We start from the raw sequence: 20,816 nt of genomic DNA on the forward strand, positions 1-20,816 counted from the left end.
ATTTGAGAGAGAGAGAATGAGAGATAGAGAGCATGAGAGGGAAGAGGGTCAGAGGGAGAAGCAGACTCCCTGCCGAGCAGGGAGCCCGATGTGGGACTCGATCCCGGGAATCCAGGATCATGACCTGAGCCAAAGGCAGTCGCTCAACCAACTGAGCCACCCAGGTGCCCCATTAATCACAATTTTAGTTCACCCGGCATATCAGAAAACTTTGTCTTGTGGAAAATATAGAACACGGTATTTATTTTAGTTGCCCCGGTTGGAACAAGTATATTAGCATAACTGCGTAAACCTCATTGTAACATATCAGGTTGACTTCTAGGGCTACATAATTACTGGCAAAAGTCATTTATTTATCAGGGTTTTAGAATTAAAAGTTGGTGTTCTTAACTGAACAGTAAAATGAACCTTATGAGACACTGGAATTTCATTTCAGTTGATTCTTGGTGAGAGCAATAAAGAATAGTGAAGAAATACAGACACCCTTGTTTATTATATTTTTGTAGAACGAAGAGGTACCAGAGGTCACGTCAGAGCTTATCAGAGGAAGCCTAAACCGTGCTTGGTCAGCACAGGCTATACATTCAACAGAAATGCCTGCCAGAGAGGACTGTTTAAAAAGAGTGTCCTCAGAACCTTTACTCTCTGTTCAAGAAAAAGGTGCTCTGCTGAAAAGAAAATTGTCTCTTTTAGACCAGGATGTGATTGTAGATGAAGATGGAAGAAATAAGCTTAAAAAACAAGGAGGTAAAAATGTCACTACAGTCATAGAGAACACATTTACTTGTTTAGAATGGTCTTTAAACTTTTTCCTAAAGATAGTCCTGTCTCTTTGTTTTAATAGAAACTCGCAATGAAGTCTGTACATTTTCATTAACTTCTGGTCACATCCCAGAAGAATTAATTGATGTCTCAGATTTTGAGTGTTCTCTCTGCATGAGGTAAGTACGTAAAGTTTCATAAATGAGGAATATTTTATATTAATAAAATAGAGAGTAGATAAAGGTAATCTAATAGGCATTGTAAAGTGACAGAATACTGGACTAAATCAAAAGATAGAAATACCTTGCACATCTTGGGCAAATATCTTAATCTCTGAACACTCTCGATTTTTCCTGCTTAGAAAGTGGGGTCAGTATTTGCATAGCCTACGTTGCAGGTGGTGTAAGAATCACATGACTTAAATATAAAAAAGTGTCTAGGAAATTGGAAAGTACTGTGGAAGGTACACATATTACTGAAATGTAGATACATCCATGGTTTCAGATTTGGGTCAAAATTCTAACAACATGGTTGTGTGTATATGATTCTGTCTTGTTTTTATATCTTAACTATAAAATCCTTTTTAAGTAGAATTGGATAAAGATTTCCATTATGCAGAATGCCTATAATTCTAGAAGACCAATAGTTTTGAAAGAACATTTTCCACCTAAGTTGTGGTGGAGTCAAGGGAACAGTGCATGGAGAGTCAGGAGACCTGGTACAGGCCACATCAGGCTGGTAGGAATTAGCTGAGTTCCGAGCAGGTCCCCTACCTCTGCGCCTTGGCTTCTTCATCTGTGAGGTGAGGGCAGGAGGCCAGATGACTTCTCAAGTACCTATGTATCTAACAATACTTCTAGGAAATTCAGAAGTATCATGTTTCAGGAAAGAATTAGAGTGTAAGTAAAATCAGTTTTTTTCTATATTGTTTATTACATGTGGTGTTAAGCCTAATATTTAAGATCCAACTGTAAGGTTTATTGGGTTATTCTTTTTAATGAATTTTCCATAATAAGGCTTTTATAAGCATATTAAGAAGCCATTTTAAAGTGATGATAAAATAAGAATCTATACAACTAATAATTGTGAATATTTTGCGTTATTTCTTTTGCACATAGTCTCCGAAATCTCGTATTTTACATTTATTGTACTTCTCAGTTTGGACCAGCCACATTTCCAGTGCTCAGTAGCCCCATGTGGTGAGTGGCTGTTCCATTAGTCACTATAGTTTTAGGCCCTTGGCAGGGCACCCCTGTTGATGAGAACTTTTAAAAGGTTCAGGAGGGCATAATTACATTTGTCACTGCCCCTTCCTTCCTCTCCTGCCCACTAGACCCTCCTTCCAAATAATGGTTCCATTATTCGCTTTTTCCAGTGGATAGTTTAATGTGTAAACTAACAGGTATTTTGGTTGATTTCAGGTTGTTTTTTGAGCCAGTAACAACCCCTTGTGGACACTCATTCTGTAAGAATTGCCTTGAGCGTTGTTTAGATCATACACCGTATTGTCCTCTTTGCAAAGAAAGCTTAAAAGAGGTAAACATTTTATATTTATCTGTTTATTGTTCTTAAGCTTGGCAACATTGATTTCTATTTGGCCACAGAAATAGTGATTATCATGTTCAGAATAAGTTACATTATGTATGCTACGTGACCAAGAAGGATAACGCTTCATTACACAAATGCTAGTGCTGGAGAAATGTGAGTTTAGAGAGCATAGGGGAAAGTAGGGTGGTCCTGGAGGCCAAGCCCCATGTACTTATTTATTTATTTATTTTTTATTTTTTAAAGATTTTATTTATTTATTTGACAGAGAGAGAGAGAGAGAACAAGTAGGCAGAGAGGCAGGCAGAGGGAGAGGGAGAAGCAGGCTCCCCACAGAGCAGGGAGCCCAATGCGGGGCTCGATCCCAGGACCCCGGGATCATGACCTGAACCAAAGGCAGCCGCTTAACCAGCTGAGCCACCCAGGCGCCCCCTTTATTTTTAACAAGGTGGGGGATGGCCAAGTACCTGGTCTAGAATTGGTTCCATTTTAATGATGACAGTATTGGGGAAACCCAACTGCCCTGTCTTCCACCCTTAATAATAGGCTAGATTTCAGCCTTAGGCCTACCCCCTTAAGGTATGGACCAACTCTGTCCAATAGAATTTTTTGCATTGATGGAAATGCTCTATATCTGTGCTGTCCAACATGGTAGCCACTAGCCACATGTGGTAATGAAGCACTTGAAATGTGGCTAGTGCAACTGAGGAACTGTATTTTAATTAATTCTCATGTAAGCGTTCACATGTGACTGGTGGCTACTCACTGGTGGCTACTCTTTGGGCAGCCCAGCTCTAGAAAGTGGTATACTGGACAGAAGAGAGGGAGGCACAGCTTCCTACACCCCTTGTATAGTCAGTGGTCAATGCTAGTAACCTGTGTTAGGGAAATAGCTAGATCTCAGGTGCATATCTTCTGTAACCAGTGGGAAGACAGTATTCTCCCAGTCCTGCTTGGGTGACTGGAGCCCCCGTAAGGTGAGGTAAGCTCCAACTGCAAGGATAGCATTGATCAGGGAGAGTGATCCGGTCTTTGTGGGTGACAGGATTGCTTAAAGAAAAAAGTGCCTTCCAAATAATGAAAAATTGATAAGACATTTTGCAATTGAATGTACATAGTTATTTCCTATGTAGAAAATACAGCTCTGTACAGATACCATAATAGCATATGTGTATTATTACATTTGATATGGGTCTTACATAACAAGCCAGTATGTAAGACATAAAACCATGTACAGAATTTTCACAAAGAGTTTGTTAGTTACATTTCAGCTGATATACTTTCAGGTGAAGTACTCTAATCATGCTGTTTTTCCTATGTTTCCAGGTTTTTAGATACTCTGTAGTATATTTATTATGTTTTTTCTCAAGTTAGTAATTAGATACATGGCTTTAAATGTAGAGATAGCTCACCTTAAAAAAATGTCTGGAGTTTGAAGGAAAACAAAATAAGCATATTATTTAAAAATACAATTAACATCCTGTTTGAAAATAACTTTTTCCTGTGTCCTAAAGATATCCTGTATAGTAGGTAAAATCTAATATATGTTTTAAAGAACAAATCGATGTGCTGTATAGTTTTACACTTTTCCTACTTGTTATTTTGTTTTGCTCATTTTTTCATTTGAATGTATTTTAAAGATAGGATTTTTATAGCAGAATAGTACATTGGTTTAACATTTCCCTAATGTTGAGTATGTAAGTGGTGGGTTTTTTTTTTATATATATATACTATGCTTTGCATCTTTGTTTCCTTAGGATAAAATTTCTGGAAGGTTGAATTACTAATCAAAAGTCGTATATTCATAAGACTCAAAACCAATTGCCACGTTGCCTAGGTCCCGCAGAAATATTGTACAAATTTAGATTCCTCTCGGTAATGTAAGAGAGGTTGTATTTCCCCAAATTTAATACATGAGTATTACACTATATATTATTATATAGAATATGTAGCCTCATGGTTTTCAAAATGTGTTCCCCTTCCCCTGGGAACTTGTTAGAAATACAAATTCTCAGACCCTACTCCAGAGCCACTAAATCAGAAGCTCTGGGCTAGGGCTCAGCAATCTGCATTTTAACAAGCCCTGATTGATGCTAAAGTTTGACAACCACTCCTATTACCCGTTTCCCAACCCCTCACATTCCCTCTTCCTCCTCCTCTGTTCTTCATCGGATAATGGCAAACCCTTATTTTTGCTGCATCTGCAGATTAAAAGTATGGCTTCTCTTTATCTTGTGATTGTCTCCCAAGAGTTGTTCCTCGCTAGTTTTAAGAAATTTATATTGGTCATTGTTCCAAAATTCTGTACACACACTCTGACTTAGTCCCCAGCCTTAGGCAGTTTTTATCTGCAGAAATAGAATGTCTCCTTGTCCATGTAATATAATACAGTGCAGGCTGTGATAACTGCCTTTTATGTGGTAAAGGCGGTAAAAATGGGCTTTGTGGGAGACAGAAAAATAGTTAAGGCAGACTTTGTGGAAAAGGTAAAGTTGGAGCCAGACCTTACAGGATAGGCAGGCTTCTCGGAGGGAGAGGGGTGGCTTTTAGCAGTTTTTCCCGAGTGTTGAGGGAGTAGTACAAATATACCATTTTATATAGAGTGGGGGGCTGAGTGATAGCAAGTGACAGTGGAAGGAAAATCTGAAAGAAAAATGATCTGAAAACTCCGCCACTGAAATCAGGAACCAAAAAGGGAATAGTTTTGCTTGTGAGGAGCGGGCAGGGCAGGCCTGACTGTTAAGAAGGGATCTGTGGCCACAGCCAGACCAGGGTCTTGTGCACAGGGCGCAGTTTCTGCTGCAGCCGTGTAGCCTGAATGGTCTTGGACACAGCCTGGGCAGGTGGACCTGTTTAGCGCCATCCATTGTCATCTTCCTTCCCCCTCACCCATTCATTCAGAATCGACTGTGTAAATATGTAATTAAGGCTTTACTCTATTCAGTTCAACTGTTTTGCCTGTTTTATACCGTAGGAAAAGCACTGGAATGTAAAATAATATTGTCTTTTAGTATCTAGCAGATAGGAGGTACTGTGTCACACAGCTGTTGGAAGAATTGATAGTGAAGTATCTGCCTGATGAGCTGTCTGAGAGAAAAAAAATATATGATGAAGAAACTGCTGAGCTCTCACAGTAAGTTTCTTCTCATAAAGTTAATGTAATCCCCGCCCTTTGACCCAGTAAGGAGAGACCTCCTCCCAGCAAGCTGGATCCTGTCTGGAGTTCAACCCAATCTAGCCAAAGGCGTATTTTAAACAAATCCTGGTCAGCTAACCCCCTCTCCTCAACAGACAGAAGTCTTTAGAAGTTTCTTTGGTAACTTCCAGATCTTCCACTGGAGGTTGTCGACTCAACTCTTTGCCCCAAGCAGGTTTTTAGGCAGAGGGGGTATTTCCTACAGTGACTTCAAGGCAGTGGACTGGGAACGGAGCCCTCAAGTACCTTTGTTCCCCCTAAGGCAGGGCAAGAAGGGGGTTGAGGAGAAATGGCCTGATTGGCAGGCACGGTAGCCAATTAGAGGCCGGGAAGGGGGTGGGACCTTGAGGCCTGAGTCTGAAATTGGAGTGATTTAGGGGCCAAATTCTCAATTAGTGAAGATTGTTGAGTGGTAGCAGATTAAGGTAGTGTCAGGAGGGAACTTGGGGATAGAGTGGTACCGCTGCTGTAGACCCCTCTAAAGAGCGAGCACACAAAGGCTGGTCGGGGCTGGGTAGATTGGACCTGCTTGTGTTCTGTATTCTTTCTTCCTTGTCCTCTTACGTTCTTTTCCCTTCGTGTCTTTCCCTCTTGCTCCAGTCACACGAGTCTCTCTCAATTTCTTTCCTAGGTGTTTAATTTCTTAACTCTTTTTCTTTCACTCTAAAGAACAGAATTGCAATTTTCACATGCTGTTTTTACTTAATACCCTTTGTTTCCATTACGTCTCAAAATACATTTTTTCTTACTTTCTAAGAAAAAATTGTGCTTGCAAACTTAGTACGTGTCCACTGACTGTCTTCACGGGGCCAGTGGCCTTCCACAGACGAACGATTTCCAATCTTCTCTTTACCGAAATGGACACTGATTTGTCTTCCATGGGTTTTATTGTATGATTTTAGGATAGAAAATATAATGATATGAGGATTATGAACCTTTTTGATCAACACTGCAAAAAGCTGGATATAAGAAAGCCTCAGATACACTTTTGAAATCTTAAATATAGTAACACAACCAGACTCTGCAGAAGACTGGAATCTTCCAATGAGAGATGAAGTAGTCACGGGAGGGGGGCTGAGTGTGATGCAGGGAAGTTGGAGGGAGTCTTGCTGCTTTTTTTAAAGGCTGTTTTTTTAAAAAGGTAGCTCATCCCCTGGTACTTAAAAGTTTTCCTAATTGATAGGTATGCTGTTTGTCAACATAAGAGCTGAAAGAAAACCAAATAGGGTGCTCAGTTATGGTAGAACACACATTTTTAAAAGAGGAACTAGCACTTGTATTATGAAATATTACTTTTACATAATTATGTCTTTTTGAAAAAAACCTAGAAAATACTGCAAATGAGCCTGTAAGGGGAGGGGAGGAGGGAGGTCACAATCTATAAATACATTTTAAACAAAAACGGGGTCATTTTATTCATGTTAGTCTATAATCTCCTTATTTTGTTCCAAGTCAACACGTATAGATCTTTTTTTTTTAAAGATTTTATTTATTTATTTGAGAGAGAGAGAGAATGAGAGATAGAAAGCACGAGAGGGAAGAGGGTCAGAGGGAGAAGCAGACTCCCTGCCGAGCAGGAAGCCCGATGTGGGACTCGATCCCGGGACTCCAGGATCATGACCCGAGCCGAAGGCAGTCGCTTAACCAACTGAGCCACTCAGGCGCCCAACACGTATAGATCTTTTAATGAAAACACAGTGTTTCATTTTGTGTTTATGTCTATTTTACTAGTCCCCTCTTCTAAGTTTTGGTTACTGTATACAATGTTACAGTAAACAGTCTTAAAGTGCTTATAGAATTATTTCTAGAAGTTCAAAGGATATGAACTTTTTAGTCTTTGACGCATGCAGCCAGATTCTTCTTCAGCATGGTTGTACGGTTTCAAACCACTCTCCACACTGCCAGTTTTTCCCACAAGCTTGCCAGAACTGGGCGTTGCCTTTATCCTTCTTATTTCCTGCCAATCTGGCAGTGAAAATTAGTTACTGAGTTATCTGTTTTTTGATAGTGCATTAAAATATTTTCAAATGCACTAAGAATCTTAAAGATTTGCTTTTTGTCTATTGTGGGAGCTCATTTTTCCTTCTCTAAGAGTATTTTATGCACAAAAGATTAACTGTTATGTTACATATATTTTAAAGATTTTTAATACAAAATACTAATTGTACTGTTTATTTGTAAAGATAATTTAGTTCTATATAATCTGGTATCTTAAATTCAGATTTACTTTTATAAGAGGATCACAGATTTTTAGTATTAATATTGCATCTCTGTGAGCTTAATGAAGGAGATGCTGATTCTTGTTCTTGGCAAAAATAAAAATCACCTCATTTAGAGCTAATTTTTTATGTTAATTTATAACGTTGCAAGCTTCACTCATTTTCATGTTCTGATGTGTGATAATGAAACTTCTTTGCTCTTCAGCTTGACCAAGAATGTTCCAATATTTGTTTGCACTATGGCCTACCCCACTGTGCCTTGCCCTCTTCATGTATTTGAGCCAAGATACAGATTGATGATACGAAGAAGTATACAGACGGGAACCAAACAGTTTGGGATGTGTGTCACTGATACACAAAATAGGTATGCTTTTTTTGTACGTAAATATTTTTGTTTATATTTGAATATTGAGACCGTGCATGCTTGTTGCTTGAACTTTGATATTAATCAGAATTTCTCTTTTAGTTTTGCAGATTATGGTTGTATGTTACAAATTAGGAATGTACATTTCTTACCTGATGGAAGGTCTGTGGTTGATACAGTTGGAGGGAAGCGGTTTAGGGTTTTAAAAAGAGGAATGAAAGATGGATATTGCACTGCAGACATTGAATATCTGGAAGATGTTAAGGTATGAAAAAATGCTTTTTTAGCACACTTTGGTGTACTCTGCCCTAGGCACTGTACAGGCATATAGGCTGGTATTTTTCCAGGCACATAAAACAGTTCTTCCTATCAGAGATCCTCACTGCTACTTAAACAGATTAGCTCCAGGTTACCTTTTGCTTATCTTGCTCTTACTCACAGAGAGTTCCAGGCAAACTTGGGTGTCCGGAATGTAGATCTTCATTTCTACAGGCTCTACACCCAGCATGGTCCTAGAAGGATGTGGACATGGTGGGCACTTAACAGCAGTTGATTGAACTTTCAACCCATCTAAATTATGAAAGCTGCTAATCCCTGCCCTTTTTAATTAAATTTAGTAGCCAAAAGTGATACAATCAGCAGATTGAAATGTGACATAAATGTAAACACAAAATCCTTTAAAAACTGTTCTATATGTGTGTGACATAACCTTAATGATAAAAGAGACACAGTTGGGTGATGTGTTCAAAGTCTAGGACATCACTGAGAAAGTACCATCACTATACTTATTGGTGATAGCTTACCTGGGGAGATTTGTTGTGATAACCTTCTTAGACAGGATTAATGTGGCTCTCTGATGTTTCCAGTATCTAATTCACCATCTGCAATTAGTTTAGGTACCAAACTAAAGGCAGTTTCGTTTGGAAGGACATTCTAAAACCATTGATCTCATGCTCCCACTGTTCATAGACTTATTTGGGCCCTTCATTTTAATCGTTTATTGAATGCTCGCATTAGGCACTTCTACAAACGTAAGCTCATTGAATTTTCAAAACTCAGCTAGCAGATGAGGAAGGTAAAAAAGTGTTAATTTGCCTAAGATCCTATGGGTAGAGTAATAAAAATGACTTAAAGCGAGCGCTCTAGCTCCCAGGTGCTGTGCTTTATCATTATGCTCTCTTGCCTCTCTGGTAAACTCAGTCTGATATCGCCTGTCCTATCTTATTATTAAGATGCTATGGGGACACTTTTCTTTTGGCCTATGGCACAAAGTATTGTGTGAGTTGAAATTCTGAGCCGATTGATATTGTCTGTGCCTCAGGAATGCTTGGTTAATGGAATCATGTGCTAAAGGCAATATTCTTTGTAAAAGTAATGCCCCATTTTAGCTTTTTGTAAGTTTACATCTTCACATTTGGATTTGATAACAAAATCCCTTGAGTATATGGCTAACCCTATGACTATATATAAATATGGGACAACAGAATAGCATATTGAAAGCATTATGGATTTGATGTTTAGAAACAGTTCTCTGTAGTCTTGGGAATGTCTAATAATTTTTCCTCATCTTAATGCCTCATCTATATAATGATTTCTTGTGTCTTCTGGAAAAGCTTCTCAATTTTCTTTTTTTCCTTAGTGTAGTATTTGTTTTCTGTGACTTCTACTGAAGTCTTAAAGTTCTGCTTGCTTTTAGCCAGCTCTGTTTTCCATCTCAGGCACTTAGCCTTTTTGTCATTTCTTGTTTTCTGCAGCCCCTGGTTTGTTTGCTTGAATTTTGGAAAGGTGCAAAGTAGTTTTCTTTTTTAATAGTTTTAACAAGTCACAAGGTTATTTCTAGCTCCTGTCAAGACCAGTGTGTGTTAGCAGGGGACTGAATCTTACATAGTCATTCCAAGACCAGAATTCAATTGTATGGTTCCTCCACCTTTTTATTAACAGAATTTACCAGTTTAATCGTTTTTAAGTCTATAGTTCAGTGGCATTAAGTACATTCACATTGTGCAAAAAGCAGGTGCTTTTTAGTTGTATTTTTCATTTCAAATCTTTCACAAATAAAAACTATGTTTTCAGAGTCCCTTTGTTGTTTTTATAATGAGTCATTCTAAAAGTATGAAAGGCTGAGTCAGGCCTGGTATTTGTTCAGATGAGTTAATGTATGTGAAATTCAGCGCTCCCTGGCATGGAGCGAGTGGGATAGAAGTGTGTGCTAAAGAAATCAATGCAAGATGGAGGAGTTAATGCTCTATTTTCTCTCCCATGTTCTTTGAGGCCTCACAGGGGATCTTAGGCTTCAAGGCTGATGCATTTAATTTTGTGTTTGCAATAGTCTGCAGGGTGCAGGGAGGGATGATGGAGGTAGCCCCAGCCTTGGCCTTCACAGCAAGCACTTCATTGTGGCATAATTTATTCTCTCTTTTGATATACTGGTTTTAGTTTCTTGTTTTAATCCAGTTCCCTGGTACAAGGTGTCATTATGCTTGTTCTCCATCCTATTACTGCTTTCTGCCATGTTATCTCTGCCTTAAACTTCCCCCCAGTCCTCTTCCCTTTTATTGCAGCAACTGTATTCCTTCTTGTTCTGCCATTTTCAAAAGCCATTAATCCATAAAGACAAAAAGGAATTCCAAATTCGTGTAGACCTTTCTCCAAGAACTCACTCTCAGGAGTCCCGCCCCCAGCTGGGGGCTGTTGGGAGGGTTCTGCAGTATTGCCTTGCTTCTTCGACAAGACGGCATGGCGCTCAGCAGGTGCTGCTTTTGTCTGGCCACGGGCACTAGGTGAGGCAGAAACACATAATGTATATTGTGTAATACTCTGATCCAGCACTGAAATAGGTATTGCCTGTTTTTAAATTTATATTATTTTTTCATTTCTGTAGGGTTAGGGATAATGGACAGGAACACTAGACACAAGTCTGACTGACTGTTGTGTTTCTAGGTTGAGAATGAAGAGGAGATCAAGAATCTCAGACAGCTTCATGATTTGGTATACTCACAAGCCTGCAGCTGGTTTCAGAATTTAAGAGACAGATTTCGAAGCCAAATTCTTCAGCACTTTGGCTCAATGCCTGGGAGGGAGGAAAACCTTCAGGTATGATGGCTTTGATATTGTTTCCAAAAGTCTCACTTTTTTTTTTTAAATAAACTCAAATTAGTGGATTTTTAAGTTTTTGTTTTGTTTTGTTTTCCCTTTTGCACAGCATTTCCTTTGTCCCTGTTGTCTGTAAAATCATGACCATATTCTCCAGAGCAGTGGTATCCACTACAATTTGTATAGGAATGGGCAAGGACAGAGTTGTCAGCTGAGGTAGCTGTGAGCGCACAGAAGGAGAAAGCCCTTCATGGGGGATTTGCCTGAAAGAGGGATAAGGAATGAAAGGTGGAACATTCTAGTAAAATGGTACCCACCTAGTAAATCGTAATTAAGAGACCTAGTTGGCCTTGGAGCCAGTCAGCTGTTCTTTGACAGTTGGGAGAGGTCTCATTTTCTGTACTTTCTAGAAGTCTTCTTTCATCTCCAACTTTTTTCCTTGCTACTTCAATTCATTTGTGTCTCTTCCCATTTAATACTTCACTCCTCAGGAAACTATTGTTTTGATGGTCTTGCTCAAGTCCTTCGGGTTTAAGTTTAATGTATAGAAGGCACTTTCTGTGCAAGCCGATCTGCGCAGTAGGTACTGTAAGACGCACAAAAAGAAGTATCCCCATTCTGGAAAATCGGATAGATCGATCCATCAAAACGCTAACTTTTAGAGCTAAGCATTTTAATTGGGATAAAATGTTGATGGTCAGATGGTAGATTTCATAATGGAATGGCTGTAAATAAATAGATGAAGATGGACACCGCACCTCATTCTGGTTTTCAAAGGCTGGCCTAAGTCTGTCTGAATCCCAACTGAATCCTTCAACAGAACTTGAAATTCTAACATCAGACTATCTCCGAATTGAGTACTCCTTCTGTGTTCCCATCCTAGCAGTTGCCACACATTTGTTTTATCCTGGCTACCTGAATCTGATTAGACGTGATCGAAATAGCCTTTGATAATCCTAAAATCGAACAAGTATATTTAAATGTAAAATCTCAACCTTACTTTCACTGAATTATTATTCAATCCTCTAGCACTGCTTTCTAGTAGTATTGTTGGGAGTCAGGACTTAGGAAAACAAAAGCCCCCACGCTGTATAATCCAGGCGGCGGTGGGGGGTGGTGGTGGTGGTGGTGGTTTATTGTAAGATGTAGAGTTGACACAGCTGTTGGCAGAGCTAGAGGAGTGAAGATCAGGGACATCACTGATGGGAGATGGGGAACCTGCCACCATAGATCTCAGCCTGACACAGTGAAGCACCATCTTCTCAAGAACTTCCAGAGAAGTTGCTGTAATTCTTAGGCCGATTAGGGAGGTACCCACCAGTATCAGTCTGTAGCAGGTGGTTAAGAATTCTCTAGAAGGTTTCTGCAGATCTTCCAATACTTTGCAATAGTTGGCAGAGAACAATGGTTTCTTCTCTTCCAACTTCCACATCTCACCAAAGTATGCGTCTCCTTAGCCAAGTCTAACCCAGAACCCTGTGAGGGAATGGATTCTGGGCAATGTTTCTGACTGCTCTGAAATGCAAGAGGGAGGGGGGAGTGATGCTGAGAACAGAGAGTCCACAAATACAGCAACTCTAGTTTGATTCTAGAGGGAGATTTCAATAGCAGTGGCTTAAAAATTCTTTTCTATAAATTCCAAGTTCTTTCAATAGCCACTAGACAGCCCTTGCAACATCAGAAGGACTTCTTTGCTGGAAATGTTTATTTTTCAAACAAAACTAGAGGCTGAGACCTTTTCTTCTATCTTGCCTAGGATTCCACAGTGCTTTGAAGGCATTTTTAAATATCGATTAGCTTAATGCTTTAAATATGTATTTTAAGAAAGTAGTTCCCAGTTAGGACAGTTTTGTGCCTGCGGTCCATTGGGGCAGTGTCTTATTCTTTGACAGCTCAACTGCTTTTTCCCTTGCTATGTCACTCCTCATGTAATTGGAGACAACTTTCACTGTCACTGCCGGGAAGTGCTACCAGCAGCATCTTAGTGGATAGAGGTCCGACATCCTGCTGAAGAACGTTCCCACATGTCAGCAGCCCGGAACGGAGAAACCCTGCCATAAGGCAGCGCGGGGCAGAGGAAGGAAGGAAGGAAGGCTGGCCATAGAGTCAGGTCTGGGTTTCAGTCTTAGACAATTTACATTTCTGGTGTTCCGTTTCCCCATTTTATAGGGGCTTAATAGCCTTCCTAACATGCCTATTAGAAGAATTTGAGGTAGGATCGGACACATAGTAAAGTGCTCAATGAAGAGTAGCTTGTTGATTTGTTACTGTTTGTTACATAGATATGTATTTTATTAATACTATCAACTGTTGGTTATTTTTAGGCAACCCCTAATGGACCCGCATGGTGTTGGTGGCTTCTTGCAGTTCTTCCTGTAGATCCCCGATACCAGCTGTCCGTTTTGTCAATGAAGTCTTTGAAAGAACGGTTGACAAAGATACAGCACATACTGACCTATTTTTCTAGAGACCAATCTAAGTAACTAACTGCTTGGATCTTCCTTTAAAGTTACCCTAATCTGGCTGTGTTGACGGCCAGATTGTCTGCTGCCTTTTGCACATCCAGTGCTGGTTTGAGAAATGTAATGAAACCTTCCCCCCCCCCTTCAACCTCCTGAATCATGTGGTTCTTCAACTAGGACTTAGACCACTAAGAACTTGCACAGAAAAACACACACTGAATGTGTGTCAAACCTCTACATTGTGATAAAGTTGCACTATGTACCATATTCTAAAACAAAATGAGAACTGTGTGTATGTGGGGTGTGTGTGTGCGCGCGCGTGTGTGCATTTTCTCTGGCTTTAAAATTTTAAAAGAAAAAAAAAGCCATAGAGAGCAGGCCTTGCTGAGGGTTGGTTATTGCCCAAGTTTACAACAGTAGCGACACAAGTTTTTGCAAGTTGAATTCGCCTCAGATATATCTGTCCTAATGCTTCTGTTTGCACAAGTATGTAAACTATGGTATTGAGTATCTCTCTTGGTTGGAAATACTGCTCTTGCTGAACTGTCTTGACCATTGACTATGACACAGTTTCTTATTTATGTAAATACTTGCGTCCTAAAGGCCAACAGGCTTTGGATGCGGAACCTAGAGCCAGTTTTCAGGAACAATTGCAAACCTGCCATGGTACTGTGCATCTATTCATAAAACACTTAAAACTGTGAAAATATGGTTTACATTTAATTGTACATAAAGGTAAATGGAGAACTCAATTCAGTACCAGTTAGTTTGTATATTTTAGGGGGCTTTTCACATTAACTGCCCATCTATATAATTTATAGTTTGACATGATGTGTTTGTTTAAAAGAATTACATAGGCTAAACCCATTAAGGATCTGGGGGAAGAGAAGAAGCTTAATGTAGAACTAAGCTTTTAAAGTATGTTTTATTTTTTAATTCTGGTCTTGGTGCAAATGTTAGCTATGCCTTATTCATATCACAATTAGATCACCATGCTGTGACATGGTTTGTATTCATGCTGCCCTAGATACTTTTGTAATTATTTGTTGCAAACTTGTGACTGTCCCTGTTAACTTTCTTTTATGTAAGTACTTTGTAAAAGTTTCTTAAACTTTTGCTTTTGCTTATTTAATTTTGAATAAAAGCTAAATTCATAATAATTTTTTTCTTAAAATTTAGGTCAGTGTCATACTGTTTCGTGACATGAGATATAAGCTTATAGCTTTCAGAATACTTTTTTCGGTCATTTTTGACCAAACCGTGCAGTGTCTTAAGGCGGCTTTAGGCCCTAAAATAATCCTTTAAAGTACTGTTTTTCAACATTTAGAAAAGCCATGTCCCTTTAGGATAAAACACAGTTCTTCATGTTACCCCCGCATTTGAGACTCCTTGATTAAACATCAGATCCCAATTTCCCAGGTAGGATTTTCCAAATATAAATAAGTCATTGAACAGTGAATATTCTTACAAAAAATATATTCAGAAATGACTGCCTAGTGAACCATCCTTTGCCCCCACAATTACACTGAGAATTTGTGTAAAGAGTGGGCCATTCCCCAAAAGTACCTTATCAATAGTTCTGAAGTTTTAAACTTTCTTATAATAAACTATTAAATGCCTGTTGAGTAGTGTCCGGGTAGTAATATACATGAAAAGTTTACCTATAGTTCTCATATGTAGGAGAAGGAAGTAGGATTTACCTGGGCTGAATCTACATCTGCAATACGTGCACGCACACACACACACACACAAATGGGCATGAAATTATCTCTATATACATGTACATACTAACGGGAATTGATGAGTTTTATCATTTGACTCTAATTTTGTGATGAATGTTCTGTTATGTCTATAGATTTTCTTGGATCCCTGGACAATTATTTTCCTACTGTACCTTACGAACCATTTATCCAGAAAGGAAAACAAAAATCTTACAGATTCTTACCATTATCACTTTAAGTGACTAAGTTCTGTCACTTTTCAACATTTCAAGTCAAAGTAGCTAGTTGCTGCTCTGCTCTTAATACACCTGCCTCTACATGTCCATATCTTCCTGTTCTTCAAGGAACCCGGACGCCTTCACTCAAATAGAACTCTGAACTCCAAAGCACTTTCCTTGTACTTTGCTAATGGCACTTACAGGAGGTAACTGAATCATGCATGAACCCTCTCATGAGTATTATGACTGGTGTCTAGCAGTTTAGACAGATTTAATAGGCTGACCACTGAACTGAAATAAATGCCCATTGAGAGAATGGTTAGACTGAGCGATACTTTTGCCTTCTCTTCCCCAAATCCAACAAAATGACAGTAAAGAAAATGAAATCTAATGACATTGTGAAACCAAAAATCCATCAATTAACAAATGCTTTTGAGGAATTTCTGAGACAGGGGAACAGAACATGATCTAGAAGACTGAGGACAGCACAGCGTTTCAGAATTGGAAGACTATACCCCAAACTAGGGGAGGGTCTTAGAAGACTCAAGAGGATTTCTTGGGGAGCTGATACCTGACAAAGGTAGATCATTTGGCTGAGCAGTAGGTAGCAACAGCAGTAGTTCTCCAGCCAAATCGCAGAGTGGGGACATTGAGCCAGAGAAGACCCTTGAAACATTAGCTACAGATCCCGAGTAGGATGGAGGGCCCTCACACTGAGACTGCACACTCCTGAACTACCTCATGTGGCCATGTGTTCCCATGTTCTCCCACGGTCGACAGGACGCAGGTGACCTGTGACTGAACCAGCAATCCCAAAAGAATGAACAGGGATCCCAAACGTCAAAGATAATTTTCTCAGACCTCAAGACAAAAATCATTTTTGCTTTCTCAGGGACCAGATTGATCCATTTAAAGGGAAATAGCAAGGCAAACTTAGGTAGACTGAGGACAAACAGAATAGTAATAACTCAGTTGTCTGGCATGGATCTGCAATGGAGAGGACTGGCCTAATATGAATTCAATATGAATTTTCTTCATAAACCAATGCTTAAATGCCAACACTTAAAAAATGCTAAGCATTTTTATACCTAAAACATTTATAACTCAGTTTAATAAAGGGGTTCTCTTGCAGACCTGCCTCCAAATAGCTTTCGGCTGTTCACCGAAATTAAATGTATGCGTCAGGATTTTTGGGGGGTCATGATTTAGGGTATTGAAAAGAATATAGGCTTACTTCCAAAATGTAGTAAGACCCTATTTAATCCACAGAAAAATCCTGTAAAGTAGGCATTCTCCTTGTACAGATGAGAAAACTGAAAGACTAAGTAGTTAAGTAATTGTCAAAGGATTTACACAGCTAATGTGCAGTGAAACTGACTTTGAACCTAGGCATCTGGCTCGACCTTTACTGCCATATCAAGTTATAAAACATCTCAGAAGGTCAATGTGTAAGGAAGGGTCTGGAAATGATTCACTTGACTTTCTGACATAGCAGGCTTTACACGTGACAGGGAGTGCATTTTATAGCGATGGAATTAGAACTTGCTTTTAAGCACCTCACCCAGATTGTGAGATGGCCAAATCAGGCTGAGTCATATAATTTTGGGAGTAGTATAAATTGCTGACAATCTTTTAAAGTTACCTTGCAGTATGTATCGAGATCATTAAAATGGTCATATTCTTTGACCCAATCTTATTTTAGAGGAAGGACATTGATTCAAGAAAATAGAATCCACATGAATGATGATACTCTTTTAATGTCTCTAGAACAGCAAAAACTTAGAAACAACCAATGCCTATTATTGGTAACAAATAGACTGTGTGAAAAAGTACAATTCAGAAGTAGACTTATACCACGATTACCATGGTATATTAAAAAGTAGAAAATACTATGTAAAAATGAAATCAGTAAAACAGGTAATATATTTTTCTTTAGAAATCCTGTATGTCTTTCTTGTAGGGAGGGCAGCCATCTAGAACTAATGTGTTCAATCTACAATACTCTTGGGATTTACTTTTGAAACTGTGACCACACAAACCTTTAAGAACATCATGGTTATACTGATAAGTTTGTTATGTTTCAAGTACACAAAAGCTTGAAGGCTGGAAACTGGAAACAGTAAAGTAGTCAAGAATGACTGTAGAGGTATATACCTTTAAAAACACTCTCAGGGTATTTGGCGTTATCCTTTCACTGTTCGGTATTAGGAAATACGAAGTGAAGTAAAGGTGAAAACCTATGTTATTGGTAAAAATGTTAAACCATGCTAACCAAAGGATTTCCAGGAAAGATGGTGGAGTAGGAGAATGCTCAACTCACCCCATCCCACAGATACACCTAGATAACACCCGACCAGTGTAAATAACCCAGAAAATGACCCAAAGAGTGGCAGAACAAACTCTCTAAAGCTAAATAGAAAGATGCCACATCCAAAACAGTAGTAAGGAGAGAGATGAGGTCAGGAACCAAGCTGACCTACAAGACTGTCCCACAGGAGGAAGGGGGGACCACTGCAAGCTCAGAAAAGGGAGAAGTACAGACTTTACACCAAGCACCCCAGGCATGGGGGGCCCCCACGGGGACGAGGAATCCCCCTAACATTTGTCTTTGAAAACCAGAGGGGCCTAACATCACAAGTTCATATAATCAGTGGTATAACACCTGGAACTTTAAAAATTAGCAGACTCCACTCTGGAGAGAGCAGGAGTACAATAGGAAACTGAGTCCCCACCCTTAAAGAGACAGCACAACAAACACGCACACTGAGATACAGCATAGAAGCAGCAGTTTGAAAGAACACTGGGGTATACAGGAAGGAAATGTATTTACTAATCTCAGAACATGCACTGGAGGGGCAGGGGTCTTGAAGAGACTTCTCCGAGAACAAAAGAACTGTCAGGTACCATTTCCTTCTCCCGCCCCCCGCCAGCCTAGATACCCAGACACCTGCAGGAACCAGTGCAGCTCCAACACTCTCTGCCTAGCTTGCTCACAGTGAAACCAGTCCCTCTGTGCTCCGACAGACCCACCTACTCTAACCCACCGTCAGCAGGAGACCCCCCCCCAAAATGGTGCCACAAGCCTGGCAGCGTATAAACAGCCCAACAGGGCCAAAACCACTCCAAATGACTCAAGCCGCTGGAGGTGGGGGAAATAACCACACATCAGTTTGACATTTGTCCCAGCAATACGTTGGGAGCAGACATCTGGTGTGACCACAGGCCCCACGCACCAACACCAGCCTCACAGGGGACAACACAGGGAGAGCACTCCACAGTTTAGTGCTACCACAGCCTTGGCAAACATCTGGTCTGACTCAACACAAGCCCAAGGCCGCCCCAAACGGGCACATTAAGAGCACAGGCACCAAATCTTGCCCACAATAGGCAAAGAAAGCCATTGCAGAGGACTGCAAACACAGCTCAGGCACAATAGTAGGGCTTGTGCAACACAAAGGCACCTGGGAAGCCCCAGGTTCTAGCACATGGGACACTGTCCTGCAGGGCACAAGACCTCTTTTTCCTAAGGCCACTACTTTAAAGAGCAGGAGACATAGCTGACTTAACTAACACACAGAAACAGACACGGAGAGTTAGACAAAATGAGACAGAAGATTAGGTCCCAAATGAAAAGAACAGGACAAAACCATGAGACCTAAATGAAATGGAGTTAAGTAAAATGCCTGATAATTTAAAATAGTGGTCATAAAGATACTGCCTGGACTTGAGAAAAGATCGGAGGACTTCCGTGAGATCCTCAACAAAGAGAAAGAAAACATAAAAAAGAACCAGTCGAGGATGAGGAACCCAATAACTGAAATTAAAATACACTAGAGGGAATAATAATAGACTAGGGGAAGCAGAAGAATAGATCAGCGACCTGGAGGATAGAGTAATGGAAAGGAATCAAGCTGAATAGGACAAAGAAAAAAATTTCACAAGAAAGAAAATGAGAAGAGACTAATGGAATTCAGTGACCCCCACCAAGTGTAATAATATGCACATTATAGGGATCCCAGAAGGAGAAGAGAGAAAAAAGGAAGCTGAAAATTTGAAGAAATAGCTGAAAATTCCCCTAATCTGGAGAAACAGATTTCCAGATCTGGGAGACAGAGACACCCTCCAACAAAATCAATCCAAGGAGGTCCACACAAAGGCACATAGTAATTAAAATGGCAAAAAGTAGTGATAAAGAGAAGATTAAAGGTAGCAAGAGAAAAGAAAACTTTAAGGCGTTTCCCTTCTATGTAACAGTTATCAGAGGCTTTTTCAGTAGAAGCTCTGCAAACCAGAAGGGAGTAGCATGTTCAAAGTGCTGAAAGAGAAAAACCTACAGCCAAGAATAGTACATCCAGCAAGGCTATCATTCTCAACAGGAGAGAGAGTTTCCCAGACAAAAAAATACTTAAGGAATGCTTCACCACTAAGCCAGTCTTACAAAAAAGTATTAAAGGGCACTCTTTGAGTGGAAAGGAAAAATCAATAAGCAGGAATAAGTAGGAAACACAAAAGCAAAAAGTATATCTATAAAAATCAGTCAAGGGTTTCAATAAAAGATGTAAAGTAGGACACTATATATCTAAAAAGGGGGTTGAGGGAGGAGAGGAGTAAAAGCTTAGTGCTTTTAGAATGTGTTCAAACTTAAACAATCACTAACTTAATATAGACTGCTATATGCACAAGATGTTATATATAAACCTAGTGGTAACCATTAAATCAAAAAATTGGTAACAGAATTACAAAAAATAAAGAAATGGAATGCAAATATCTCACTAAAAAAAGCCAAGAAACCATGAAAGAAGAGAAGAAAGGAACAGAGAACAAAAACAATCATAAAGCAAGTAACAAAATGGCAATAAGAACATACCTATCAGTAATTACGTGGGGGGGGGGGAACCTATGGCTCAATTGGTTAAGTGTCTTGGCTCTTGATTTCTGCTCAGGTCATGATCTCAGGGTTGTGAGAACAAGCCCCATGTAGGGCTCTGTGGTGGGTGTGGAACCTGCTTAAGATTCTCTCTTTCCCTCTCCTTCTACCCCCCCCCAGCCGCCCACTCGTGTTCTCTACTAAAAAAAAAAAAAAAAAAAAAATTACCTTGAATGTAAATGATGAACTAAACATTCCATCAAAAGACACAGGGTGATAGAATGTATGCAAAAGCAAAATTCATCTATATGCTGCCTACAAAAAAACTCATTTCAGACCTAAAGACACATGCATATTGAAAGTGAAGGA

The 20,816-nt window shown here is 39.6% G+C and overlaps 1 protein-coding gene across 1 annotated transcript in view; it reads left to right on the forward strand.

Moving 5' to 3' along the window:
* Positions 1-15,896, forward strand: part of LONRF1 (LON peptidase N-terminal domain and ring finger 1) — a 40,410-nt gene extending 24,514 nt beyond the window's left edge. Inside the window, exons 5-12 of the mRNA XM_025886000.2 lie at positions 507-747; positions 845-941; positions 2,184-2,298; positions 5,319-5,440; positions 7,928-8,086; positions 8,189-8,351; positions 11,027-11,179; positions 13,504-15,896. Of these exons, the coding sequence (XP_025741785.1) occupies positions 507-747; positions 845-941; positions 2,184-2,298; positions 5,319-5,440; positions 7,928-8,086; positions 8,189-8,351; positions 11,027-11,179; positions 13,504-13,662 (1,209 nt within the window). The 3' untranslated portion in view covers positions 13,663-15,896. The remainder of the gene's footprint in view (positions 1-506; positions 748-844; positions 942-2,183; positions 2,299-5,318; positions 5,441-7,927; positions 8,087-8,188; positions 8,352-11,026; positions 11,180-13,503) is intronic.
* The last annotated feature ends 4,920 nt before the right edge of the window (positions 15,897-20,816 follow it).

This window comes from Callorhinus ursinus, unplaced genomic scaffold (genome assembly GCF_003265705.2).
Source record: "Callorhinus ursinus isolate GAN/ISIS: 27379988/994484 unplaced genomic scaffold, GSC_fseal_2.0 scaffold17, whole genome shotgun sequence".
In the NCBI taxonomy this organism is placed as follows: domain Eukaryota; kingdom Metazoa; phylum Chordata; class Mammalia; order Carnivora; family Otariidae; genus Callorhinus; species Callorhinus ursinus.